At 38.8% G+C, this 12,037-nt stretch overlaps 1 protein-coding gene across 1 annotated transcript in view; it reads right to left on the reverse strand.

Moving 5' to 3' along the window:
- Window positions 1-12,037, reverse strand: part of ATR (ATR serine/threonine kinase) — a 165,966-nt gene that overhangs the window by 3,779 nt on the left and 150,150 nt on the right. Inside the window, exons 42-45 of the mRNA XM_008158576.2 lie at window positions 9,118-9,268; window positions 6,397-6,553; window positions 5,728-5,881; window positions 4,154-4,305 (exon numbers count right to left, since the gene is read on the reverse strand). Coding sequence (XP_008156798.2) covers window positions 4,154-4,305; window positions 5,728-5,881; window positions 6,397-6,553; window positions 9,118-9,268 — 614 coding nt within the window. The remainder of the gene's footprint in view (window positions 1-4,153; window positions 4,306-5,727; window positions 5,882-6,396; window positions 6,554-9,117; window positions 9,269-12,037) is intronic.

Raw genomic sequence — 12,037 nt, forward strand, 5'->3', positions numbered from 1 at the left:
AAACACATTTTTGCAAAAGTTAAATAACTTGCAAACTAAAAACTACAAAACATTGAAAGAAATTAAAGATAAATAAATGGGGGGGAAATTCCACATTCATGGGTCAGGAGACTTAATATTGTTAAGATGGCAATAATCCCCAAATTGATTTATAGATTCAACACCATTCCTATAAAATCCAGGCTGTTTTCTTGCAAAAATTGATAAAATTCATATGGAAATGCAAGGGACCCACAATAGCCAAACAATCTTTTTTTTTTTTTTTAAAAAAAAGAAAGTGTGTGTGTGTGTGTGTGTGTGTGTGTTTGTGTTATTGATTTCAGAGAGGAAAGGGGAGGAAGAGAGAGCTAGAAACACCAATGATGAGAATCAATGATTGGCTGCCTCCTGCATGCCCCCCACTAGGTTTAAGCCCACAACCTGGGCATGTGTCCTGACCAGGAATTGAATTCCAGGTTCATAGGTCGATGTTCAACCACAGAGCTATGCAGGCCGGAAGAGCCAAACAATCTTGAAAAATAAATAACAGATGGACTAATCACACTTCCTGATTTCAAAACCTACTACAAAGCTACAGTGATGAAGACAGTGTGTGTTAGCATAGGTTAGAAATAAAGATAAATGGAATAAAACTGAGAATCCAGAAATAAACTCTTCTATATATAGGCAACTGGTTTTCAACAAAATTGCCAAGAAAATTAAATGGAGAAAAAATAATCCTTTTAAAAAATGGTGCTGGGACAACTGGATATGCATATTCAAAAGAATAAATATGGATCCCTACCTGATACTAGATAGAAAAAAATAACTGAAAATGATCAAGGATCTAAATATGAGAGGTAAAAATATAAAACAGAAGAAAACATAGGTATAACTCTTCATATCTTGTGATTATGCAATAGGTTCTTAGATAATGACACTGAAAGCACAAATAACAATAAGAGACAAATTGGAATTTATCAAAGTAAAAACTTGTACACTTCCAAGGGCATCATCAAGAAAGGAAAAAGACAACCCATATATCAGAGAAAATATTTGCAAATCATATCTCACAAGGGGCTAGTATCTACTTATGTAAAAGAACTCTTATAACTCAACAATAAAAATATAAATCTAATTTAAAATGGGATTTGAATGGACATTTGTCCAAAGAAGATATATAACTGACCAAAAAACAAACAAACACAGATGAAAAGATATTCATCATTGGTCACTAGGGAAATGTAAATTAAACTCACGATGAGATGTGGGGGGCAGCGTGACCAGCAGCTAGACATGGCTCTCTTGGGCAAATCCCCAAGTTGTTGCTTGTTGTGTGCTGTCAGTAGGCTGGTAACAATACTTGGTGTCAGGTGGCCTGGTTGGGGCTCCCCAACATCTAGGGACTCCCCATCACACAGCCAAGCCAGGGTAAAGCATGCAGGAACAAGTACCAGCTGAGCAACATCAAATGAAAGCACAAACATGGCTGAATCATGTACTTGAGCACGTTGATCTATGCCCAGATCATCTTTCATTGAAGATTCAAGGGCCACAAGCTGAGCCATTAAGCATGACACTACAAATGGGACACTATCTCCTTCCCCCCCCATTAAAGCATTTACCTATCTTGCCGCTGTTTTTGTGGGGAGGTCAGACAATTCCGACATGAGTGTTCCTCCAACTGTGGGGTTGGACCAGAGCGGGAGTGGGAGTCAGACTCCTGACGGGTCTTTTACACTCTTGAATTAGGAAGAATTTCAAACAAATGGCAACAGTCCTCAGAATAGCACAGTGAACCCTGTGTACCCATCCACATCTGACCACCAATTACCCACAACTGTCCTACCCACTCCTGTATGTGTTTTTCTTTTCCAAGCAAACCTCGAGCATCTGGTTATTTTTTCTATAAATATTTAAGAATGCATCTGTCCAAGATAAGGGCCCTTTAAAACATAATCACAAAACTGTTCATACCTAGAAAAAGTCAATAATTTAATTATTAAATGTCTAGTTAATTTTAAAAGTTCCACAATAAAATACCACTTCACACCCACTAGGACAGGTAAAATTAAAAATACACATAATCACCGGTGTTGGTAAGGATGTGGAGAAATTAGAGGTCTTAGATATTGCTAGTGAGATTGTCAAGTATTACAGCTGCTTTGATAAAGGTTGAAAGTTCCTCAAAATGTTAAGCTTAGAGTTAACATATGATACAGCAATTCTACTTCAAGGTATATCCAAAAGTATCCTATCTAATAAAAGAGTAATATGCAAATTGACTGTACCTCTGCTACACCCACAAGCCACGTCCACAAGCCAATCAGGACCGAATATGCAAATAAACCCAACCAAGATGGCTGCGGTCACAGAGACCAGGAGGGACGCTTGGGTTTCTCTGGCAATGGAGGAAGCCAAGCTTTCCGCCTGCCCTTGCTGGCCTAGGCCTCCACTCAAGGCTACAAAGTTTCAATGATAGAAGATAAATAAATCTAAACAGAAATGGCGGCAGCCACAGAGCTGGAAAGAGCAGGAGGCTAGGGTTGCCCGTGGTGATGGAGGAAGCCAAGCTTCTGAAGCCCTGGCCTGACTTGGCCTCCACTCCAGGCTACAAAGTTTCAATTATAGAAGATATATAAATCCCAACAGAAATGGCTGCCACCATGGAGCAAGCAGGAGGCTTGGCTCCACTCTGGGCTACAAAGTTTCAATTGTAGAAGATAAATAAATCCCAGATACCAGGGCCTCCTCTTGGATCGCCGGGGGGCATGGCCGGCCTGCAAACCACCACAGGACTCTCGCCCAGGCCGCCCCATGCCCCTAAGGGAACCCCCACCTTGATCCGGGACACCCTTCAGGGCAAACCAGCTAGCCCCCACCCGTGCACCAGGCCACTATCCTATCTAATAAAAGAGTAATATGCAGATTGACCATCACTCCAACACACAAGATGGCTGCCCCCATGTGGACAAAAGATGGCCACCACAAGATGGCCAGCAGGGGAGGGCAGTTGGGAGGGACCAGGCCAGCAGAGAAGGGAAGTTGGGGGTGACTGGGCATGCAGGGAAGGGCAGTTGGGGGGGACCCAGGCCTGCAGTGGAGAGCAGTTGGGGGGGACCCAGGCCTGCAGGGGAAGGCAGTTAGGGGTGACCAGGCCTGCAGAGGAGGGAAGTTGGGGGTGACCCAGGCCTGCAGAGGAGGGAAGTTAGGGGTGACCAGGCCTGCAGGGAAGGGCAGTTAGGGGTGACCAGGCCTGCAGGGGAGGGCAGTTAGGGGCAAACAGGCTGCCAGGGGAGCAGTTAGGCATCAATCAGGCTGGCAGGGGAGTGGTTAGGGGGTGATCAGGCTGGCAGGCAAAAGAGGTTAGGAGCAATCAGGAAGGCTGGCAGGCGAGCAGTTGGGAGCCAGCAGTCCTAGATTAAGAGATGGATCCCAGATTGGAGAGAGTGCAGGCTGGGATGAGGGACACCCCCCTTCCGTGCATGAATTTCATGCACCGGGCATGCACCGGGCCTCTAGTTAAATATATATTTATATAAAACTTATACCCAAAAGTTCATAGCCACACCATTCACAATAGCCAAAAAGTAGAGTCAATCCAAATGTCCATCAAGTCACGAATGGATAAACAAAATGTATCCATACAATGTAATATTATTTGGCAATAAAAAAGAATGAAGTATTGATACATAATACAGCATAGATAAACCTTAAAAACATTATGGTAAGTGAAAGAAAACAGACACAAAAGTTACATGTTGTATGATCCCATTTATATATGAAGTATCCAGAATAGGCAAATCCATAGAGACAGAAAGTAGATTAGTGGTTGCCAAGGGATGGTGAGAGAGTAGAGATGGAGAATGATTGCTACTATTTCTTTTGGGGGTAATGAAAATGTTTTATAACTAGATAGCAGTGATGGTTTTTTTATATTAAGCAGTGATGGTTGCACAATTTTGTGAATATACGAAAAACCACTGTAGAATACACTTTAAAAGAGTGAATTTTATGAAATGTAAATTTTATAGTATGTAAATTACATAATGCTTTATTTTAAAAATTCTACTTCAACCAATGCAAAGTGGCTTCTATATAAAGAAAGCATACTTAGGAACCAATAATTACATTCAAACTTACTGTAAATTGTTTACAAAATATAAGTGATTACCTCATTAAAGGCTCTCTCTGATCTCGCATCAGCCTCATTGTAACTTCACAAGCTCGTCGAAAAAGACCTTCTGTTCCCATAGGACCCATTCCATTAACCATATTATGAGTCAGGCGAAATGGAACAATTTCTGGAACTTCAAAGGTTTCTCCCTTAAAAGAATACATTTTATTAAAAAGCAACAATGTTAGAATTTTAAAATCTTTATGCAAAAAATTTAGACCTTCATGTCTAGACTCATTTAGCAAAAAGCAAACATACCGTCAAAATATTTATATTTGTAATTATGTTAGAGCTTATATCACAAAGGATTTATATGACTATGACTTTGCTTTTAGGGGAATTTAAATGCAACCCCTTGGGCAAGATCTAGAGGATGAATGGACTCACCTTTTACTGAATTACTACGGTAAACGGCGTTAAAGAGAATTTTTTATGCATTCAATATTTTGTGTTATATTAACTTCCTTAATGTCCTTCTTGAATAATATAAAGTACTTACATGTATTGTCATGTATTTCTTCTTTTCTTTAAAACTTTCATTTTGAAAGAATAGGGGAAAAGATATAGCCAAACATTAGATGCTCACATCCCTCAGACAGGAAATGTAACATGGAATGTAATGTAGTCCAGTTCATTTATTTTTTGCCATTCTTTAACCAGCCTTCCCTAGGACTTTTTCATCCCTCGTTTCCCAAATTCCTCTCTTGTATGATTTAACATATACCAGTGGCTTATCTCTGATTTGTTCTCAATTTGGCCTGTGATCTTTTTTGTATTCCTGGGATGGCAGAAAGCAACCAACAGAGAATGAGGATGAAGAAAAAAGTGGTCTACCTACTAGTCTGCTTTCCAAAATCCTAACATTGGAAAATTGGAGAAGGCCTTAGGGAGAATCCAATTACCTTAATTAATTTTCAGGCCCTACTCTAGACCTACAGAATCTGAATCTCCTGAGACGTTTCCTAGGCATCTGCATTGAAAAAAACCAAAAACCCTCTTATCCTGGGTGGTGTGGCTCAATGCTTGAGTGTAGGCCCATGCACCAAGAGATCACTAGTTTGATCAGGACACATGCCCAGATTGTGGGCTTAATCCCCAATAGGGAGCGTGCAGGAGACAGCTGATCGATGTTTCTCTCTCATTGATGTTTCTATTTCTCTCTCCCTTCCTCTCTAAAAAAATCAATGAAAAAACATATTTAAAACAAAACAAAAAAACACCTCTTAGATGATTGTGATATGCTGACATGCTTGGAAACCATCATATTAAACTACTGTTTCTCTAAAAGTGAGTCTCAGTAAAATGAAATGCTCAGTCCATGTTCATATAACTAAAAAATAATTGAATTAGAACTTGAACCTATGTTTTTAGACTTAATTTCAGTGCTAGTTTTACTATATTATGCTTCTGAGTTTTCGCCATCCTAAGCTGCTTTACTGAGGGCTATGGGATATGTGACTCAACTGTGCCTATAACTGCTACCAATGGATACGTCTAGGAAGAACAGTTGTTGAAGAAAGAAAATTAGTAGAAAACATACAATTACCTAGAGTAAAAGTCACATCATATACCTTATTGAAGAGACAGTTGAAATCCACATGTACACATTCACCAGTCAAAGAATCAAAGAGAATGTTTTCACCATGACGATCTCCCAGGCCCAGGATATAACCAACCATTGACATAACTGCGGTGGAACGGCAGTATGCTGATCTGCTACTGTACCTAAAGAAAATGCCTATCAAATATCCTCATGCATATCAGGTAACATAAACTTAAAACACTTTTTTACTAGTATATCCAACCATAATAATCCTATCTAATAAAGAGGGAATATGCTAACTGACCCTCACGCTGTCGCAAAGATGGCGGCACCCACAGCCAATAAGGGAATAAGCTAATTGACTGCCACGCCCTCAAATATGGCGGCACCCAGTCCCTTCAGCCCCCTAGCCACCCAGGGCCAGCCCAAGGCACAGGCAAGCCTCGGATGGCGGCTGCCCAGCTGCCCAGGGCCGCCCGAGGCTCAGGTAACCAGGGCCAGCTGAGGCTTGCGCTGCCAGCAGTGGCAGCAGCAGAGGTGTGATGGGACGTCGCCTTCCCCTGATCACTGGGTTGCCTCCCGCCCCTGAGGGCTCCTGGACTGTGAGAGGGGGCAGGTCGGGCTGAGGGACGTCCTTCTCCAGTGCATGAATTTTCATCCATCGGGCCTCTAGTGTATTATAATCTTGGTAACTTACCATAATGTCGGATCAGGAAATGTTCTCAGAAACCACTCATGAAAAACAGGAGGATGTCTGGGCAGGAGAAATTCTTGGAATACTTTGAGTTTTTCAGACAAAGCTGCTGCCTTTGGTAGCATACACTGGCGAAGTTCCTTTCCTGTCATATAAACTCCTGCAAGGCAGAGTGATTTCCATGAATCTTCACAAGCCAAATGAGAAAAAGGGCATTTCTTGTTGTTGTTAAAATAGGACAGGAAACCTCTACTTTTATTCAAATTGTTATTCAAGAGCAGAATGGAAAACTTTCAATTATGTATAGATAAATTTATCTTCTTGTTGATTATAATTAATGTCAAACAAAACCAATATTATGGAATCAAATAATACCAGAAGATAGCACACAGAATAAATCCAATGTGAATAGTGCCCCTTGTAAAACTTGTAAAATTCCTGCAGCCCTCACTAAAATTATAGTGATCTCCCTGCTAATCAGTATGTAGTATAGGTAGATCCACACTGAATCATTACTAAGAAACCTACTATGGTGTTCTGGAATAATTTACTCTGTGTGAAGGCTAGCCCCTAAGATTCACAGTATACCTGGTTCTTAAACTAATCTTGCAAAATGCAAATCATCTGGGGAAGCAGAACTTCTCCTTCTGATATATTTGTGAGCCATGTTAGATGACTGGTATGACTCTACTCTACCAAATGCCTTTTAGGCCCACCTTGGTTTGGTGCTTTTTAAAATTAATTAGTAACAGTTAATCTTCATAAAACAAGGCACAGCTAAAAGTTTGATGGACAAATTTGCGATATGAGGTTCTTGGGAGTTAAATGTTGCAGATTACAATTGTGTGTTTATAATAATGTGGGAAATATATATATATTTTTACATTATTTCATTCTTCTAAATAAAATAGTTAACAGCAAGTTCCAGAAATCAGATTCAAATATGTTTGAACTACAGTTCTGCACCATACTAGCTATGTGAACTTGGATAAATTAGTTAACCTTTCTGACAGTGTTTATAAAGAAGGAATAATTAGGCTTGTTAACAATAATAAATAAAATAATGTACATAACATACTTAGCACAATGCATAACTCATCAATACTATTTAATGTTATGGGTTGAATTTTATTCTGCAAAAAATGTGTTGAAGTCCTAACCCTTGGTACCTATGCATGTGATTTGAAATTAGGGATTTTGTCCATGTAATCAGATTAAGAAGTCATCAGGGTGGGCCCTTAATATAATATGACTGATTTCCTTACAAGAAGAGAAAACAGACATAGACTTAGGGAAAATGCTATGACGTCTGAGGCAGAGAATGGTCTGATGCACCTATAAGTATCAGTAAGAAACACAGAAGGTTGATGGTGACACCAAAGAAAAAGGTTTGGAGCAGGCTCTCCCCTAGGGCCTTCGGCAATATCATGATCCTACTCACACCTGATTTTGGACTCCTAGCCTCCAGAACTGTAAGAGAGTAAGTTTCCACTGTTATAACCTGTTTGTAGTATCTTGTTACAGCAGCCTTAGAAAACTAACACTTATACTTCATTCTGATATATTTATTTATGTATTTGCATCACATGCATTTTAAAAAGTAGAATTTTAGACTTACAAAAATTTCATGACACAGAATTCCCATATATTCATCCCCTAAATTTTCTTATTTTTCATTACATTAATATAATTATATAAACCAGAAAATTAATATTGTTAAACTATTATTGACTAATCTTCAGACCTTATCTAAATTTCACCAACTGTCCTACTATCACCCTTTTTCTGGGTCAGGATCCAATCCAGGATTCCATATTGCATTCAGTTGTCATGCTTCCATAATGTTCTCAGATACGGAAAATTTCTGTCTTTATCTTTAATTATATTGACACTTTTAAAAGTGTTCTGAGCAATTATATTTTTGTCTTTCCACTGCAAAGTTATTACTTTTTCCTTTTGTAATTAGTAAGCTATCTTTGGGGGATATACTTTGAGACTCTGTAAATAATCTGTGTCCTGTCATATTTTCGCTATCTCAGCATCCATTGAGATTCACTGCCTGCAACAATTATTACTATGGAGTTTGCTAACTGGTGATTTTCTATTTCCATCATTTATTCTGCATTTAATCACTGCAATTCTAATGTAAAGAAGAACTGTTCGTACTTCCTTATTTATTCAAGTATTTGTTTACATTGGTGTGGATTTATTTATTTAGTTATTCCATGCGTTAGAATTTAATATTATCATTATCTATTTTGCTGCTCATTTATGCCAGGTTTGGCCAGTAGGAGGCTCCACTTCAATTCTAATAATTTCGGTTTCATTCCAGCCTTCCCTTTCCTTTTCGTTCTCTGACAGTGAAAAACTAGCTCCCATTAGCCACAATATATTTACTTATTTGCTAAAATCTAGTATACACATAATCATTCCAGAATTGCTAACCAATAACTCTGTGAAAAACAAATTTTCTATACATTTTTTTAAGCTACCACAATCCTTCTGGGATGAAAATAAAGAAGGAATTAAAACACAAAGAAGAAAGAAAGAAAAACACTTAAGTACTTCTGTATATAGGATCTCATTTGAATGGAAATTTCATCATGGCTTATACCAAAAAAATATGCTATTATATATGTTAATAACTATTAGACCCATATTATACATGTTAGCAGCTATTATATGCATATTATATACTTATATTGTAAAAATTAATCTCAGTACCCTTTTCTTTATAAAGTTTGGTGAGAATAGGTCTCAAGCCAGCTGTGTTGTTAACCCATTCAATAATCCCACACTCATCATTCAACGGAATAACTGCATATGTTCGAATATGAAGCTCTCTTCTACGAGATTCGGCATCTTTTCTTAAGCACTATAAAAAAACACATATAAACTTAAAAATTAAAAATCTCTAATGTTATATCAAATATATCTAAAGATTGTTCATTTCATAGCAAAAGAAGGTAAAAAAATTCATGTACACTTACCATGTAGTGTAGATGAATAATTTTTCAGAATGACAGGCAAGGAAACTGGTTAGACAGTATCCCTAATATCTTTCTAAATCATTAAAAATGACTTGAGTAAGTACGTTTTAAAAATTATTAAGCAAATGTGACAATATTAATATTGTGTTAAAAATATTATAGTTGCATATTTGACAATGACAAAGTATTCTTTAATTTTTATTGCTTCCAAAAATATTATTAAAATATTAAGTACTTAGGCACAGAGACTGCTGTTTAATTTTAATTATCTCAAAAATGCATAAACAAGAGTATGAGTTTTATGATATCCCCAGTTTACTGTTGCAACTATTAATATTATAGCTTCATTTGAAAAATTCTATTTTAGCATAAGAAAGCTTTTCACATGATTAATCCTGAAATATATTAGGTAAGGATAAAGCGTATTTTGTTTAATTCTAGAGCTGTATGAAATAAACTATACATAACTATAATTGTAACCTGTCCAATTCAAAACCACATCACGGTCCAAAAACACATTTTAAACTTTAAGAATAAGTAGTCTACATAAATGTCAACAAAAAAGTATGATATTAGAATCACATGTAAAGACCAGTATGTGGTCTCCTTGAATAACAAGTCAAACTGTAGTTTCTCACAATCAGGGTACTTTTCTGACCATGTTAATATAGGAGGACAGTAATAAAATAACATAATCAGTGACAAAGCCTATCAAGATAAATACAGAGCCCTGGCTAGGTAGATCAGTGGGTTAGAGTGTTATACAGACACACCAAGGTTGCAAGCTCAATCCCCATTCTGGGCACAGAGAAGCAACCAATGAATGCATGAATAAGTAGAACAACAAATCAATGCTTCTCTCTCTCTCTCTCTCTCTCTCTCTCTCAAATCAATAATTTTTAAAAAAGACAAATATATAGGAGGAGAAACCAAGATGGCGGCATAGGTAAACACCAAAACTGCTACTTCGCACAACAATTTCAAAACTACAACTAAAAGAAAAAACGACATCATCCAGAACCACAGGAAGGCTGGCTGAGTGGAAATTCTACAACTAGAAGGGAAGAGAAAAGCATACTGAGACTCAGAGGAGCTGCAGAAGGCAGAGGTATGGAGGTGCGCACGCAGAGAGGGATGGCAGCTAAGTACACGGTGGCCATTCTCAATCAGGAGGGAGAAAAAAGCTCCTGACTGCTCTGAACTCCAGTTCTGGGTGAGACTCTGGGGACCCAGACTCATTCGGAAAAAAACTGGACTGTCAGGAAAGAGAAAAGCACACTGAGACTCAGAGGAACTGCGTAAGGCACAAGTACAGAGGCTCGCATGCGGGGAGGACTGGCAACTGAGTACACGGCTGGCTTTCTCAACCTGGAGGGATGTAAAAGCTCCTTACTGCTCTGAACTCCAGTTCCGGGCGATACTCTGGGGACCCAGATTCATTCCAGGAAAAACTGAACTGTCTGGCAGTGGGCAAAACTCGAGGGTGGCTTTCTCAAAGAGGTGCTTGCAGCGATTACCGTGGGACACTGAGACCTGGGGGGCCTCTAAGGGCAGGGCTAACGGAAAACCATTGCTGTCAGATCAGCCCTGAGACTCCGCCCCATCCAAGCTGAGCATAGAGGCTTTTGCAGGTCTTGTCTCATAAGGATGTCTCCAGCACAGAAGTTCTCCCAGCATAGACACAGCTGATCCTCACAGCCAACTGGCCTGGAGGTCAATTCCTCCCAGTGATACCAACAACAATCAAGGCTTAACTATAACAAGACTGTGCACACAGCCCACAAAGGGGTGCACCAAGAGTGTCCACCGCAGGTAACTGGGGAGGCTGAGCCACTGGGCCCTATAGGACACCCTGCATACAAAGCCACACTATCAACTCAGGGAAGCAGCCAAAATGCGGAGACAAAGAAACAGGTCACAAATGAAAGAAATGGAGGAAAGAAAACGACTGGATATAGAGTTCAAAACTACGGCTATAAAGTTTTTCAAGAATTTTCTAGAAAAGGCCAATAAATTTAACGAGGCCCTCGAAGATATGAAAAAGGACCAACTAGAAATTAAGCATACACTGACTGAAATAAAAATAATATACAGAGATCCAACAGCAGACTAGAGGATCACAAGAATCAAGTCAAAGATTTGAAATACAAAGAAGTAAAAAACACCCAACCAGAAAAGCAAAAAGAATCCAAAAATATGAAGATAGTGTAAGGAGCCTCTGGAACAACTTCAAGCATACCAACATCCGAATAATTGGGGTGCCAGAAGAAGAGAGAGAGCAAGATACTGAAAACCTATTTGAAGAAATAATGACCGAAAACTTCCCCCACCTGGTGAAAGAAATAGAATTACAAGTCCAGAAGCGCACAGAACCCCAAACAAAAGGAATCCAAAGAGGACCACACCAACACACATCATACTTAAAATGTCAAGAGAAAAAGACAAAGAGAGAATATTAAAAGCAGCAAGAGAAAAACAGTTAATTACCTACAAGGGAGCACCCCTACGATTGTAAGCTGATTTCTCAACAGAAACTATGCAGGCCAGATGGGAGTGGCAAGAAATATTCAAAGTGATGAATAGCAAGAACTTACAACCAAGATTATTCTACCCAGCAAAGCTATCATTCAGAATTGAAGGTCCGATAAAGAGCT

The sequence above is a fragment of the Eptesicus fuscus genome, chromosome 9, assembly GCF_027574615.1.
Source record: "Eptesicus fuscus isolate TK198812 chromosome 9, DD_ASM_mEF_20220401, whole genome shotgun sequence".
Lineage (NCBI taxonomy): Eukaryota > Metazoa > Chordata > Mammalia > Chiroptera > Vespertilionidae > Eptesicus > Eptesicus fuscus.